We start from the raw sequence: 17224 nt of genomic DNA, 5'->3' as shown, positions 1-17224 counted from the left end.
GCCACATCAGCATGGCGGTTGCCCTCAGGGGGCCGGGTGGGTATGGCCTGGGTGGGCGTGGCCTCCTGGGTGGGCGTGGCTAGAGTGCATATGGCCTACTGGGTGGGCGTGGCCAGCTCTCCATCGTTGGCATCAAGGGTGCCTATGGGGGCCTGGGCAGGAGTGGGACAGATCTGGGGGTCTCTGGCAGGAGGAGGGTCTCTGGGCCAGGGCCAAGGCAGCGGGGGCCGTTCCCTCACTCTTTCCAGGATGGCTTCGCGGGCCGCATGAAAGCACTTCGCGGGCCGGATGCGGCCCCCGGGCCTTGTGTTTGACATGTCTGGTATAGGGTTTCCTGCCTGAGCAGGGGGTTGGACTAGATGACCTCCCTTCCAACTTTATCATTATCATCATCATCATCTATTGTAAGTTGAGGATTGCTTGTATACGTGTGGCTGAATTTTCATTAAATTACTGAGCCATAGCAGGGGTCCTCAACCCCCTGGGCCGTGGCCCACAACCGGGCCGCACAAGCAGCCTGGGTGGCACCCACGGGCCGGCGTGCGCACACAGCGCGACTTGCACAAGTGGCAGGCCGGTTCCCCTCTTCCCCCCTCCCCCTCCCCCCGGCCAGGCCACCTAGCCATAAAGGATAGGGACCACTGAGCAATCCAAAAAAGGAATCTTAATAATATTTCCTGAACATTTTCCCTTTGCTGCCTTAGCACAAAAGTCCCTAACCTTTTGGGCACCAGGGACCGGTTCTGTGGAAAGAGGTTTTTCCGTGGACCGGAGGGTGCGTGGTTTTCTATGCTGCCTGTATCTCGTGGACGGGGCTTTGCTTGTTTGTGCGGACCGGTTGCTGGCGTGGCATGGCCCGGTACCGGTCCACGGACCAGGACTTGCGGATCCCTGCCTTAGCAGACAGCATCCTCTTATAACTCAACTGAAGGCAGGACAAGAAGCAACAGATGGAAACTAGTCAAGGAGAGAAGCAACCTAGAACTAAGGAGAAACTTCCTGACAGCGAGAACAATTAACCAGTGGAACTCCTGGCCTCCAGAAGCGGTGAACACTCCAACACTGGAAGTTTTTAAGAAGTGACTGGACAGCCATTTGTCTGAAATGGTATAGAGCAGGGGTGTCCAACTGCCGGCCCATGGGCTGGACACGTCATCTGGAAGCTGCGCCCACCCCACCCCATTTCCGGCAATGGCAAAACCGTCCCAATACGTTGCGTGACGTCGCGAGTTTGACATGTCTGGTGTAGAGATTCCTGCCTGAGCAGGGGATTCGACTAGATGACCTCCAAGGTCGCTTCCAACTTTTTTGTTGTTGTTATTACTAAATGGGGCAAGATTCTCTTTTAACCACTGTTTCGCTGAGCAACCGAAATCTTGGCCTCGACGGCGGTCGTACATCAAAGACTTGAAAATAAGTTGGGGAGGCCGGATCGTGGCAGCCCTCTGCCGATCTTTGGAAGCCGCAGGGGAAACTTTGGCACAGTCTGGAGCCGCAAGGCCACAGGGTGGAGGGGAAGTTAATCAGTAAGATAAGAGATGTTTAGGGCAGCCCTTGAAAGCAGCCGCTGGGTTGGTTCTCGCAAGCTCATCGCACCACGCACGGGACGCTCTGTTCTCGTCCCAAGGGAAAAGACCGCCCGTAATTTTCCCGGCACGGATTGTTTTCAGACCGTTCCGTCTGGATTGCGGAACACCCTGTTCCTTCTGCCTGAGGATGCCCACAATCTTTCCACCCAGGGGTTTCAAGTGCTCCAGGTGGCCGACGTTGCTCTCCGCTGTTTGCTTTGAGAAAACACACACACACTCACGCAAACTTTGGCTTAAGCTTTGTTAATCATCCCCACTGGCAATTCGCTGTGGAAAAATACAAAAGGATTTTCTTTTTTTTTTATAATGGGAGGATTACAGGAGGCGTGTGGTGACCATCCACCCCCTAATCTTTTGATATACACGCACACACAAACAAACACACACACACACACACACACACACAAAAACCACCCTCTTTTTCCTGTGAAGTTCCAAGGAACTTTTTTCAATAAAAGGATGTCCTATAAACTATACATAGTTTTTATAAATAGTTTTAATTTTAATATGTATTAATTTTATGGGCATCATGTTTAATGGCTTTTTAATTTTTGTATTCTATTTTTATTGTGTATTGCCCTGTTCACCGCCCTGAGTCCTTCGGGAGAAGGGCGGTATACAAATTAAATTATTAAAAAATTAAATTATTATTGTCCCACTTGGAAGGTTAGAGGTGATGCCCTCTGCTTGCTGAAGGATGGCACTTTGGGGGAAGGCGTTTCAACTGCCAAGCGGCGCGTTTATTTCCAGCAGGAGACCCAACAAACCGTGCACACATACCCCCCCCCCACAAATGCGCACACCCCGCCACCATCCCCACACGTGAGTGTTTGCGTATCCTTTTGGACAGCCCCAACAAAAAGCGTTACCCAGCTATAGATTGCGGGTGCTTTTATTTATTTATTTTTATTATTTTAATTCCATTTATATCCCGCCCTTCTCCGAAGACTCAGGGCGGCTTACAAGCTTAGCAGTAGCCTTCATTCTATGTATATGCCTGCTTATTAGGGCTTTTGCCCCCACCCCCTCGAAGCAACACAGCTGCCTTTGTCCTTTTTAAAAGTTTTAAGAGCAGAAGTCATTAAGAGCTTGTTAAGAGTCCCGGCGGGATGGGGTTGGGGGTGGAGGCTGCTGGTTCTGAGAGTATTAATTGGGGTTTTAATTGGATTTTAATTGGGGTTTTATATTTATTCAAGGTCTAAATGGAATCATTTTAGCTGTTCTTAATTTTTGTAATTGTTGTATTGTTATTTTAAAAACCTTGTGAACCTCCCTGAGTCCCACGGGAGAAGGGCGGTATATAAGTCTGATAAAGATAATGTTGGAAGGGACCGTGGAGGTCATCTAGACCAACCCTCTGTTCAGGCAGGAAACCCTATACCATTTCAGACAAACAGCTGTCCAGCCTCTTCTTAAAAACCTCCAGTGTTGGAGCATTCACAGCTTCTGGAGACAAGTAGTTCCACTAGTGAATTGTTCTGTCAGGAATTTCTCCTTAATTCCAGGTTGCTTTTCTCCTTGATTGGTTTCCTTCCTTCCTGAATCATAGAATCCTAGGGTTGGAAGGGACCTTGGAGGTCATCTAGTCCAACCCCCTGTTCAGGAAACCCTGCACCATTTCAGACAAATGACTATCCAGTCTCTTCTTAAAAACTTCCAGTGTTGGAGCATTCAACGCTTCTGGAGGCAAGGAGTTCCACTGGTTAATTGTTCTAACAGTCAGGAAGTTTCTCCTTAGTTCCAGGTTGCTTCTCTCCTTGATTGGTTTCCTTCCTTCCTGAATCATCGAATCCTAGGGTTGGAAGGGACCTTGGAGGTCATCAAGTCCAACCCCCTGCTCAGGCAGGGAACCCTCTGCCATTTCAGACAAATGGCTGTCAAGTCTCTTCTTAATACCTTCCAGTGTTGGAGCATTCACCGCTTCTGGAGGCAGGTTGTTCCACTGGCTAATTGTTCTCACTCTCAGGAAATTTCTCCTCAATTCCAGGTTGCTTCTCTCTTGGGTTCGTTTCCCTCCGTTGCTTTTCGTCTCGCGTGCTCCAGGATGTGTCGCCTTATGCTAAAACCCTCGTCAGACTCAGACTGCAATCCCGAATGCTCTCTTGATCGATTTGATTCCCCTTCAGCAGCTCGGAAGGGCAGAGAGTCCTCCGGGAGGAGAATTGATAGGCCTCCCCTTCTCAAAGGGAGGAAAACGGCCTTGGCAGAAAAGCTGCCTCTGTGCCAGTTCGTCTTTAGTGAAATTCAGGGCAGCCAGCAGGTGACTCTTGGTCCATCGAAATGAAATCGCCATAGTGCAGATAGTCCTCGGCTTACAGCGGTGGTGGCGCAATGGTTAGAAGGCAGTAGGGTCTGCCCATGGCCAGGGAGTTCAATCCTGACCGGCCCAAGGTTGACTCGTCCTTCCATCTTTCCAAGGTGGGTAAAATGAGAGCCCAGATTGTTGGGGGGGCAAATAGGCTGATTCTGTAAACCGCTCAGAGAGGGCTATAAAGCACTGTGAAGCAGTATATAAATCTTTTAAGTGCTAATATTTAAATATAATGATTAATATTTGCAGAGGGAGGGAAGGAAAGAAGCCTTGGTTGTCACAGTGGTTATAATGCAGCATTGCAGGCTGACTCTGCCCTGCTCGGGCAGGAAACCCTATACCATTTCAGACAAATGGCTGTCCAGTCTCTTCTTAAAAACTTCCAGTGTTGGAGCGTTCACCACTTCTGGAGGCAGGTGGTTCCACTGGTTAATTGTTCTCGCTGTCAGGAAGTTTCTCCTTATTTCCAGGTTGCTTCTCCTTGGTTAATTCTCATCCGTTGCTTCTTGTCCTGCCTTCAGGCCCTTTGGAAAATAGCTTGACTCCCTCTTCTTTGGGGCAGCCCCTCAAATTTTGGAACACTGCTATCATGTCCCTCCTGGTCCTTGTCTTCATTTAACTAGACATACCCAATTCCAGCAACCCTTCCTTGTATGTTTTAGCCTCCAGTCCCCTGATCCTCTTTGTTGCTCTTCTCTGCCCTCTTTCCATAGTCTCAACATCTTTTTTACATCGTGGCGACCAAAACTGGATGCCATGTTTCAAGTGTGGCCTTACCAAGGCGTTGTAAAGTGGTATTAACACGTCACGTGATCTCGATTCTCTCCCTCTGTTAATGCAGCCTAGCACTGTGTTGGCTTTTTTGGCAGCTGCAGCACACAGCTGGCTCGTATTTTAAGTGATTGTCCACTAGGACTCCAATCTCCTATTGTGGTTACTACAATTATAACGTACATTGTAATCAGTACGATGTAGGACCTTTTTCCAGAGCACAATACCATAGTCTCTCAAGACGGAAGGATGCCAATGATGAATCAGTACAGTACAGTTTTGCTGTTAATTTTAAATTCACTGGATTCTAAAGAACTGGTTAGGCCTCAATGTTCACTTTGAAATGATTTGAGGGTGGCTGTTGACCATGGCAGTGAGCATGTGGGTGTGTGACCAGCAACCTAGCGCTGTGTTGGCTTTTTTGGCAGCTGCAGCACACAGCTGGCTCCTAAGTGATTGCCCACTAGGACTCCGAGATCCCTCTCCCAGTTGCTACTATTGAGCAAGGTACCCCCTATCCTATACCTGTCCCATTTGGTTTTTCTTGCCTAAATGTAGAGGTTGGGAGTTGAGGTCGCCCCATCTGACAATGGCTCCCATTAGAAAGCATTGATGTCATAAACAGAAACCTCTCCAGTCTTCTCTGGATGCATTGGCATCTCCCTACCAGCTGGGAAGTGACAGTCACAAGACACCAGAAGAGATTCCAGCTGTGCAAAAAAGGTCACTCAGGGTCCCTGGCCGGTCAGTGAGCGAAGTCAAAGGGGTTGGGCCTGCCTCCTTTCAAAATCCCAGGCTACTTTTTCTGTTCCAAACCGCGTTGTCTTTGCCTTTGGAAACATTTTTGTTTGGCTAAACCTTGTGTGAATGCCACTCTAGCCCCAAATGGGCTTTGATTGTAAAGGCCATTCCGAACTCAAAATTGTAGTGGTTTTCTGTTTTCTCTTACAGAAGCTTTCTTCAGTCACCCGTTCCTGGATCAAGTTTCGACGGTCAAAAAATGTAAGCCGAAATGTCCTTTTGGGCTTTCCGTAAGGCCTGTAGGAGGGGAGGCTAAATCTCTTCGGCAGATTCGCCGGTTTTCATCTTGTGCGGTTCTTTTAATTATCAAGACCCATTGCTGTGGGTTAACAGCTGGGTTGTTTGTTTATTACAGGGGTAGTCCTCAACGTACGACCCCAGTTGAGCCCCAGCCACTGTCTTTTGCTAAGCAAGACAGTGTTTCGAGGAGCTTTGCCCCACTTTACGACTCGCTGCCCTTGTTAAGCGAATCACCATAGTGGTTCATTTAGTAGCCCAGCCGTTTTAGTGGATCTGGCTTCCCCCTTGACTTTGCTTGTTGTCACGAGAGTCACAAAAGTCGATCACGTGACCCCAGGACACTGCCACCGTCATAAACACGAGTCACTTGCCGAGCGTCTGGATTAGGTTCAGGTGACCCTGGGGATTCTGCAACGGTTGTAAGTGTGGAAAACGGTCATCGGTCACTTTTTGCGGTGCCGTTGTAACTTCACGAGGTCAATAAACAAAACTGTTGTAAGTTGAGGACTATTTGTGCCCGAGGGGCGCGTGCCTGGCGCAGGCACGGCAGCACAAGTGTGGCAGGGCTGCTGCTGGGTGGACGCACGAGTGGCTGGTAGGCCATGAGCGCAGAAGGGTTAGGACACTAAAAAGCAGAGACATCACCCTGCCAACAAAAGTACGTATAGTCAAGGCTATGGTCTTCCCAGTTGCAATGTATGGCAGTGAAAGTTGCACCATAAGAAAGGCTGAGCACCAAAGACTTGAGGCCTTTGAACTCTGGTGCTGGAGAAGACTCCTGCGAGTCCCTTGGACTGCCAGGCGATCCAACCGGTCAGTCCTAGAGGAGATCAACCCTGACTGCTCTTTAGAAGGCCAGATCCTGAAGCTGAAACTCAAATCCTTTGGCCACCTAATGAGAAGGAAGGACTCACTGGAGAAGAGCCTCATGCTGGGAAAGGTGGAGGGCAAGAGAAGAAGGGGACGACAGAGAATAAGGTGGCTGAATGGAGTCACTGAAGCAGGAGGCGTGAGCCTAAATGGACTCCAGAAGATGGTAGAGGACAGGAAGGCCTGGAGGAACGTTGTCCATGGGGTTGGGAGGGGTCGGACACGACTTTGCAACTAACAACAACAAAGTCTAGACTGCAGCCCATATCCCGGAGGTCATGCACCTGCCCAGGTAACCTACAGTTGTTCATTATTTGCAGCCTACCTGTCCGTGGTGACATCTCTTGTCTCTTTTGTGTCTTTTTTTCCTCCTTCCTCCATTCAGCTTGTCCTGTTCCTGTTCCAGCACCGGCAGGCTCCGTCTCCGGAGGATCCTGTGGTAGCTCCCCCTCCTGCCGGTTTGCTTCTCCTCCGGTAAGTTCTGCTCAGATTTGGAAAATTGATTCTCTGTATTTCTGGGGGGGGGAGGGGAGAAGCAGATGGATGGGCCTTTTCTGGGCATCAGAGTGTGTCCACTCCACTGATTGATTGTTCTCCTTAATTCTAGGCTGGATCTGTCTTGATGAAGCTTTTTTATTCTATTCCATTCCACTCCATTCCATTCCATTCCATATATTCTATTCTGTTCTATTCTGTTCTATTCTATTCTATTCTATTCTATTCTATTCTATTCCATTCCATTCCATTCCATTCCATTCCATTCCATTCCATATATTCTATTCTATTCTATTTCATTCCATTCCATTCCATTCCATATATTCTATTCTATTCTGTTCTGTTCTGTTCTGTTCTATTCTATTCTATTCTATTCTATTCTATTCTATTCTATTCTATTCTATTCTATTCTATTCTATTCTATTCTATTCTATTCTATTCCATTCCATTCCATTCCATTCCATTCCATTCCATTCCATTCCATTCTATTCTATTCTATTCTATTCCATTCCATTCCATTCCATTCCATTCCATTCCATTCCACCCAACCCAACTCGTTCCTTCTTGTTCTACCTTCAGGCGCTTTGAAGAATAGCTTGACTGCCTCTTCTTTGGGGTAGCCCCTGAGATACTGGAAGACTGCTATCGTCCCCCCTCGTCTTTCTCTTCATTAAACTAGACATACCCAATTCCAGCAACCGTTCCTTGTATGTTTTACCCTCCAGTCCCCTGATCATCTTTGTTGCTCTTCTCTGCACTCTTTCCAGAGTCTCGACGTCTTTTTTGTATCGTGATACAGAGGTGCAGCCAGTTCTGTGTGTCTCGTGGTAGAACACGACATTACAACCCTTCTTCACAAATTGCCATGGGTACCCGGTTTTTTTCAGGGTCCAGTTCAAGGTGTTGGTGTTGACTTTCAAAGCTCCCCATGGCCAGTAAGTTTCATCCACCCATCCTGCCAGAACTGACAGAGAGGACATGTTATGGGTTCCATCATCTTGGGAGCTACATTTGGCAGGCTCTAAGTCAGGGGTCTTCCAACTTGGCCTTTTTATGACTTGTGGACTTCAACTCCCAAAATTCCTCAACCAGCGTGCACACTGGCTGAGGAATTCTGGGAGTCATAGTTCACAAGTAGGGGTCTTCCAACTTGGCCCTTAGATGACTTGTGGACTTCAATTTCTAGAATTCCTCAGCCAGCATGCCTGGCTGAGGAATTCTGGGAGTCAAAGTCCACAAGTCATCAAAGGGCCAAGTTGGAAGACCCCTACTCTAGGTAGTGGGTCTTTTCTGGAGTAACATCCATGTTGTGGCATCTCTCTCTCCAGAGATCACGTTGGCTTCATGACCTCTGAGCCTCCGAAAGTCCCCTTAAGATCCTGTTAGGCCCTAATAGTTTTGTTCTTATTAACATCCCTTTGTCTGTTTTTTTTCTTTGTTCTCACTTTATTTTTATAGTTTTGTAGTGAGATGGGCAGCTACATCAATGGAATGGAATAGAATAGAATAGAAGAATAGAATAGAATAGAATAGAATAGAATAGAATAGAATAGAATAGAATAGAATAGAATAGAATAGAATAGAATAGAATAGAGCTGGAAGGGACCTTGGAGGTTGTCTAGTCCAGCCCCCTGCTCAAGCAGGAGAACCTATACCAGGGATATCAAACTGCCGCCCCACGAGCCAGATTCATCACATTGAAACTGCACCCACCCCATTGCCGGCAACAGGGGAAAAGTTGCGATATGTCGCGTGTCGTCATGTGATGTTGCGAGTTTGACATGCCTGACCTATACCATCTCAGACAGGTGACTGTCTAGCCTCTTCTTAAAAACTTCCAGTGATGGAGCGCCCATGATTTCTGGTGGCAAGCTGTTCCACCAGTTGATTGTCCTCACTGTCAGGAAGTTTCTCCTTAGTTCCAGGTTGTTTCTCTCTTTGATCAGTTTCTCGTCCTTCCCTCCGGTGCTTTGGAGAATAACGTGACCCCCTCCTCTTCTTTGTGGCAGCCCCTCAAATACTGGAAGTCTGCTATCAAGTCCCCCTTATTTCTTCTTTTCTTTAGACTGGCCAAACGCAAGTCCCGTAGCTGTTCTTTGTCTGTTTTAGTCTCCAGGCCTTCTTTGTTGCTCTTCCTTGATTTTTTTCCAAACTCTCAATGTCTTTTTTGTGATAAGGTGACCAAACTTGGCTGCAGTATTTGGACCCAACAACTTTTCACTTGTGAACTTGTAACGGGAAGAGTGACTGCTCAGCAAACAGGATGTGTTTTGCTTGTGGAATATTCAGGTCAAACAAAGCAATGTAGGAGAAGCCCTGAATCGTAGCCGGAAACTGCGTTTGCACCCAAGCTTGTCCAATCTTATCATTGGTCAAAAGTAAAAATGCTTTGGTTTCATGATTTTTTTCCCCCAGACGTTCAAAGTCTTCATTTCTTCCTTCCAACACAGTTTCTAGTTCCCCTGAGTAATTTGAAAATGTAAAGTGGTATCGGAGGTGAATTCTATGTGGGAGTCAGATTCGTCCAATGGTTAAGGCGCCAGGCTAGAAAACTGGAGAAAGCGAGTTTTAATCACACCTTAGGCAGGAAATCTGGCTGGGTGACTTTGAGCCAATCACCAGGAGACTGGGAGTTCTAGTCCCGTCCTTAGGCATGAAAGCTGGGTGACTTTGGGCCAATCACCAGGAGACTGGGAGTTCTAGTTTCGCCTTAGCCATGAAAGCTGGCTGGGTGACTTTGGGCCAATCACCAGGAGACTGGGAGTTCTAGTTTCGCCTTAGCCATGAAAGCTGGCTGGGTGACTTTGGGCCAATCACCAGGAGACAGGGAATTCTGGTCCCACCTTATGCATTAAAGCTGGGTGACTTTGGGCCAATCACCAGGACACTGGGAGTTCTAGTTTCGCCTTAGCCATGAAAGCTGGCTGGGTGTATTTGGGCCAATCACCAGGAGACTGGGAGTTCTAGTCCTGTCCTTAGCCATGAAACCCAGCTGGTTGACTTTGGGCCAATCATTAGGAGACTGAGTTCTAGTCCCATCCTTAGGCATAAAAGCTGGCTGGGTGACTTTGGGCCAATCACCAGGGGACTGGAAATTCTAGTTTTGCCTTAGCCATGAAAGATGGCTGGGTGACTTTGGGCCAATCGCCAGGAGACTGGGAGTTCTAGTCCCGCCTTAGCCATGAAAACTGGCCAATCACCAGGAGACAGTGACTTTGAAAAAAAAAAGGTTGGGGTGAGGTGGTAGAAATGACATACTGTACACCTTCCTCTCAAATTAGTGGATCAGCACTGGATCGGTATGGTCCAAAACAAAATGCCAACATTCCCATTCTCATCCTGACACATGCTTTGCCTATCCCTAGCATGCGGTCATGACTTTGAACAGTGGTTACAATGTTTGTTTCTTCGGATAAAACACAGGTTTTAAAATTCCGAGAGCTCGTACACTTTTGCAGCAGTTCTTGCTGGGAACATTATATTCCTTGCAGCTTTCAAAACAAGGAAGTATTAAACCAGCACCAGTTTTACCAGTTCTAGTCCCGCCTTAGGCACGAAAGCCAATTGAATGACTTTGGGCCGGTCACCAGGAGACAGTGGCTTCTGGTCCCATCTTAGGCATGGAAGCCATCCGGCTGACTTTGGGCCCGTCACCAGGAGACGGTGATTTCTAGTCCCGTCGAGCACAAAGGCCGATTGAGTGACTTTGGGCCAATCACCAGGAGACGGTGAGTTCTAGTCCCGTCTTGAGCATGAAAGCCAGCTGGGGGAATTTGGGACAGTCACCAGGAGACTGTGAGTTCTAGTCCTTTGTTAGGCATGAAAGCCAACTGAGTGACCTAGGGCCAATCACCAGGAGACAGTGAGTTCTGGTCCCGCCTTAGGCATGAAAGCCAGATGGGTGACTTTGGGACAATCGCTGGGAGACGGTGAGTTCTAGTCCCGTCTTGAGCATGAAAGCCAGCTGGGGGAATTTGGGACAGTCACCAGGAGACTGTGAGTTCTAGTCCTTTGTTAGGCATGAAAGCCAACTGAGTGACCTAGGGCCAATCACCAGGAGACAGTGAGTTCTGGTCCCGCCTTAGGCATGAAAGCCAGCTGGGTGACTTTGGGACAATCGCTGGGAGACGGTGAGTTCTAGTCCGGTCTTGAGCATGAAAACCAGCTGGGGGACTTTGGGACAATCATCAGGGGACGGTGAGTACTAGTCCTGCCGTAGACATGGCACCGGGCTGGGTGACCTTGGACCAATTCCCCTCCCCCCTTCAGTCTGACCCACCTCAAAGGGTTGTTATTGGGAGGAAAATAGGAGGAGGAAGAATGTGTTGGATATAGGTTATTTGTAAAAAAACAATAAAGGCAGGATTCGAACGAGAGCTAAAGTGAAGTGATCTCGGGGGGGTGTGCAAAACATGAGCCGGCAGGGATGAGAGACTGAAAAAAAATGCGCTCTTTACCTCTGCCATCCAAAGCAGCCTTTTTTTCCCCCCAAATACTCTCCCTGTTTCATTTTATTCTTAAATTTTGAGAACCCGGGAGTGTGCACAAGGCACCCTTGGGTTTTAAACAGAGTTGAGCAATAACGTTAGCGAGTTGAAGAAAGAACAGAGCTTTCATGATATCTGCTCCTGGGGTGGTTTTGGGGGAAACTGCTAGTCAGAAAGATTGGAAAGGAAACGTTTCCCGAGGCGCTGACTTTGAGATTGTGCAATGTGTACAGTGGAGAGAGGGGAAAAAAAACCACGAACGGAAGTTAAAATGCCCCTTTCTGGCTTTTTTTGGGCCGTGGTGTCGTGGTTCTGACAGATGAAACTCTTCAAAAGAACTTCCAGGCATGGTTTACCTTAAAAGAATCTTTTATTCGAGAAACAAAAGTATCGGCACGTAAAAATGCAAGTAGAAAAATAGGGACCACTCCGGTGGGAAGGTAACAGCGTTCCGTGCGCCTTTGGCATCAAGTCATGCCGGCCACGTGACCACGGAGACGTCCTCGGACAAGCGCTGGCTCTTCGGCTTTGAAACGGAGATGTGCACCGGCCCTGAGAGTCGGAAACGGCTAGCACGTGTGTGCGGGAGAACCTTTACCTTTATATGACGTATAGACATCATTCTGTAGTCAATTACGGTCGTAAACCGAGGACTAACTGTGCCTATTACCTTGATGTCAGATTTGGGATGCGGTAGGGTTCGTTTTCCAAGCACAGCCCTTGGACAGGATTGGTTGGTATTTAATTAATTTGAAGAAAAAGACAGAAATGACCCAGACACGTGGGCCCTTAAGGGCAGCTTCTTACAAACGAGAAAGAAGGGGGAAATTTGTCCCCTAATTAGGCTTGGAAGTGACTTCCTTCTTTTTTTTTTTGTTTTATATTCTTCCCGGAGTTCGAGAATTTCATAGTTACACAGTGTGTGTGTGTGTGTGTGTGTGTGTGTGTGTGTGTGTGTGTGTGTATTTGCAAAGATATATATTTGTGTATATAATAGGGACGTGGTGGCTCAGTGGGTTAGGATGCTGAGCTTGTCAGTGAGAAGGTCGGCATTTTGGCGGGTCGAATCCCGAGTGCTGCATAGCAGAGTGAGCGCCTGTTACTCGTCCCAGCTTCTGCCAACCTAGCAGTTCGAAAGCACGTAAAAATGCAAGTAGAAAAATAGGTACCACTTCGGTGGGAAGGTAACAGCGTTTCGTGCGCCTTTGGCGTCCAGTCATGCCGGCCACATGACCACGGAGACGTCCTCGGACAAGCGCTGGCTCTTTGGCTTTGAAACGGAGATGAGCACCGGCTTCTAGAGTCGAAAATGACTAGTACGCATGTGCAGGGGAACCTTTACCTTTACCTTTACCTAGTTGAAACCAAAAAGTAAATTCCCCTCCCCTGGATACAAAGTATCAAAGTGCAATTCCCTCCTCCAATTAACAGTCATAAATCACATTCCCCAATCAGCTTGAAGTGCTGGGCTTTCTCCCCAGCCCGCCAAAACTCTTACCAGCTCTGGGCCCAATGACCTTGGGTTCCCAGGGCTGAGTTATTATTGCTATGACTAGCTGGACTCTCATCCACATTCCCCCCCCCCAGCATCAACGAACTTGTAAAAGCCATAGAGAAAAGATGGCTGCATTTCCCTCTGTTGTGAAAGCAAGAACATCCGATGTTAGCAGCGTTGACACGTGGTTGCTGAGCAGATCTCTCTGGTTGTCCAGTGAGTCACGTCGTTAAGCGAGTCTGGCTTCCTTTGTTGACGATGTTTGATAGTCGGAAGCCTGCTGGGAAGATTGCAAATAACTTTTATCAGATGGTCCTGGGACACTATAACTCTGATAAATCCATGCTGGTTGCCTGAGCAGCCCAGTTTTCATCATGTGACCATGGGGATGCTGCAGTGGGTCAGCAGTCTGAGGATGAGTTGTAAGTCAATCAATCAGAATAGAGTTGGAAAGGGACCTTGGAGGTCTTCTAGTCCAACCCCCTGCTCAGGCAGGAGATCTTATACTAAGTGGCACAAATGGTGGTCCAGTCTTTTGTTGAAAACCTTCCATGATGGAGCCCCCACACCTTCTGGAGGCAAGCTGTTCCACAGATTAACTATTCTCACTGTCAGGAAATTTCTCCTTAGTTCCAGGTTGCTTCTCTTCTTGATTAGTTTCCATCCGTTGCTTCTTGTCCTGCCTTCAGGTGCTTTGGAGAAGAGCTTGACTGCCTCTTCTTTGGGGCAGCCCCTGAGATACTGGAAGACTGCTATCATGTCACCCCTTTCCTCTACACTGGGTATAATCCTGCAGCCGTTGTTCATACATTTTTGTCTCCAGGTCCTTAATCGTCTTAGTTCAGGGGTCTTCCAACTTGGCCCTTTCATGACTTGTGGATTTCAACTCCCAAAATTTCCTCAGCCAGTGTGCACGCTGGCTGAGGAATTTTGGGAGTTGAAGGCCACGAGTCCTAAAAGGGCCAAGTGTGAAGACCCCTGTCTTAAAGCATCCTGGCTGAGGAATTCTGGGAGTTGAAGTCCACAAGTCATCAAAGGGACAAGTTGGAAGACACTTGACCTAGAGCCTGCCAAATGTAGCTCCCAAGATGATGGAACCCATAACATGTCCTCTCTGTCAGTTCTGGCAGGATGGGTGGATGAAATAACTTACTGGCCCTGGGGAGCTTTGAAATTCAACACCAACACCTTGCTGGTTGAGGAATTCTGGGAGTTGAAGTCCATGAGTCATAAAAGGGCCAAGTTGGAAGAGCCCTTCTTGTGGACTTCAACGCCCAGAATTCCTCAGCCAGGCATGCTGGCTGAGGAATTCTGGGAGTTGAAGTCCATGAGTCTTAAAAGGGCCAAGTTGGAAGACCCCTGTCTTAAAGCATCCTGGCTGAGGAATTCTGGGAGTTGAAGTCCACAAGTCCTAAAAGGGCCAAGTTGGAAGACCCCTGTATTAAAGCATCCTGGCTGAGGAATTCTGGGAGTTGAAGTCCACAAGTCATCAAAGGGCCAAGTTGGAAGACCCCTGTCTTAAAGCATCCTGGCTGAGGAATTCTGGGCGTTGAAGTCCACGAGACGATCAAAGGGCCAAGTTGGAAGATCCCTGCTTGTGGACTTCAACACCCAGAATTCCTCAGCCAGGCATGCTGGCTGAGGAATTCTGGGAGTTGAAGTCCGCAAGTCATCAAAGGGCCAGGTTGGAAGACCCCTGTCTTAAAGCATCCTGGCTGAGGAATTCTGGGAGTTGAAGTCCACAAGTCCCCTGTCTTAGTGGCTCTTCTCTGTACTTTTTCCAAAGTCTCTACATGGCTGGGGAATTCTGGGAGATGGAAGTCCAGGGGCCTTGCCCGTTGCCAAGGTTTGGACCCCATTGCTCTAGGGAGGTAACAGGTGGACGTTCCCCCCACCTGCCTTTGCAAGCCTGTTGCCTCTGACTCCTCCATCATCTTCTCCAGTCCCTTCCAGATATGCAGCACATCCAAGAAGACAACCTGTCCTCTCCTCCCCTGGGGCCTCCAAATTACCTCCAGGTCTCCAAAGATTCTGCCAGCACCAGCAGCAGGAATTCCTCCTGCGACACAGACGACTTCGTCCTGGTCCCGCACAACATCTCCTCCGATCAGTCGTGTAAGTTTCTCGGACGGGTCTTCGGGCGCTTCTCGGGGTCTCCCTGCTGACTCTTCAACCGTCTCCCGCTGCGAAGGGTGGCGGTGTGGGACGGCGCGTGTTTTTTTTTGTAGCGGGTTTAATTTGCGTTCTTGTAACTTGGCACAAATCTTTTCCTTCTTGAAATCCGGGTGGCGTTCCCTTTGCGTCCTGGGAACAACCCGGGTGCAAAAATTAGGCCCGGAACATTAATAATAATAATAGTAATAATAGTAATAGTAATAATAATAATAATAATAATAATAATAATAATAATAATAATAATAATAATAATAATAATAATAATAAACCTTTATTGTCAAGTCTAAAAACACTTCCTTGCCAGCAATGAACACCCAGTTAAGCAGAGATTAACATCAATATTGATACTAAATTCACAATCAAGCAGTAAATTGTATTGTTATTTTAAATACCTTTTGAACCGCCCTGAGTCCTACGCGAGAAGGGCGGTATATAAGTCCAATAAACATAAATATAAACATAAAGTACAACATGTGTACATTGAGATTAGCTGAGCCTCCCCCCCCCCCGTGCTCTCTCCCCCCAACACACAGTGACAACAAACCCTCCATCCTGCCACACCGTGTAAAAGGGTTTTGAGAAGTTTTATGTCCAAGCTTTTATCTCTCTCTTTTTTTTTCTTCTCCTCCATTTATCGGAGCACCTGTGTTTGCACAGTTATCTCAGATTCCTGGGAATCCAAAAAAAAAACCCCATGTTTTGTTTTCTGTCTGAGAGAGTTCCTCGCCTTCTTTTTAACCCTTTCCTTTTTCTGAAGACTTGATAGACAAGGAGACCAGAGCAGGAGGTTTGTAGAGAATTGCAGCTGGGAAGCATGTTTGGGATCCAAGCTAGGCCTGGCTTCCAGTGCTTTATTGCAGGCGGTGAGGGGAGGGGGGAAAAAACGACCAAAAGGGCTTCCTTTGTTCTACAGGCGGTTCTCGCTTAACGGCCCTGATTTAGACGATCAAGTCGTCACTGAGCAACAGGGTCGTGAAAACAGATTCTCACCTGATGGGCCCACTTAGCAAAGGCAATCCCCCCCCTCCGTTGATACTCTGGGCACTCTTTCAGCCTGGTTGTTTTCCTGCAGACGTTTCATGACCCAACTAGGGAACATCATCAGTGCCAGAAGGGAGGAGGAGGAGGAGGAGGAGGAGGAGGAGGAAGAAGAGAATATTTGTAGCTCATGGTTGGAATGAGGGGTCCCTGGTGCTCTCTGAGCCTGGTTGTTTTCCTGCAGGCGTTTCGTGACCCAACTTGGGAACATCATCAGTGTTAGAAGGAATGGGGTTTGCAGTGGGGAGGGGGAGGAGGAGAAGGAGGAGGAAATGGACTGTGGGGTCCCTGGTGCTCTCTGAGCCTGGTTGTTTTCCTGCAGGCGTTTCGTGACCCAACTAGGGAACATCATCAGTGTTAGAAGGAATGGGGTTTGCAGTGGGGAGGGGGAGGGGGAGGAGGAGGAGGAGGAAATGGACTGTGGGGTCCCTGGTGCTCTCTGAGCCTGGTTGTTTTCCTGCAGGCGTTTCGTGACCCAACTAGGGAACATCACCAAGTGCTAAAAGGGAGTGGGAGGAGGAGGAGGAAGAATCCTGTGGGGTCCCTGGTGGTCTCTGAGCCTGGTGGTTTTCCTGCAGACCTTTCGTGACCCAACTAAGGAACATCATCAGTGCCAGAAGGGAGTGGGGTTTGCAGAGAGGAGGAGGAAATGGACTGTGGGGTCCTTGGTGCTCTCTGAGTTGGGTTGTTTGTTTGTTTGTCGGATGTCTCATGACCCAACTAGGAAACATCATCAGTGCTAGAAGAAAAGGGGGGGAGGGTTTATAAAGTGGAGGAGGAGGAGAGGGAGAAGGAGGAGGAGGAGGAAAAAGACTGTGGGGTCCCTGGTGCTCTCTGAGCTTGGTTGTTTTCCTGCAGGCGTTTCATGACCCAACTAGGGAACATCATCAGTGTTAGAAGGAATGGGGTTTGCAGTGGGGAGGGGGAGGGGGAGGAGGAGGAGGAAGAATCC

The 17224-nt window shown here is 48.2% G+C and overlaps 1 protein-coding gene across 1 annotated transcript in view; it reads left to right on the top strand.

Annotated features, from left to right (window-relative positions):
• The window catches only part of ULK2 (unc-51 like autophagy activating kinase 2), a 129566-nt gene that overhangs the window by 62167 nt on the left and 50175 nt on the right, over positions 1 to 17224 (top strand). Inside the window, exons 11-13 of the mRNA XM_083350341.1 lie at positions 5623 to 5673; positions 6968 to 7056; positions 15003 to 15174. Coding sequence (XP_083206467.1) covers positions 5623 to 5673; positions 6968 to 7056; positions 15003 to 15174 — 312 coding nt within the window. The remainder of the gene's footprint in view (positions 1 to 5622; positions 5674 to 6967; positions 7057 to 15002; positions 15175 to 17224) is intronic.

This window comes from Vipera ursinii (assembly GCF_947247035.1).
Source record: "Vipera ursinii genome assembly, chromosome: 1".
NCBI lineage: Eukaryota > Metazoa > Chordata > Lepidosauria > Squamata > Viperidae > Vipera > Vipera ursinii.
Note: the sequence above shows the minus strand (reverse complement) of the source record. Positions and strands in the feature narration are given on the sequence as shown.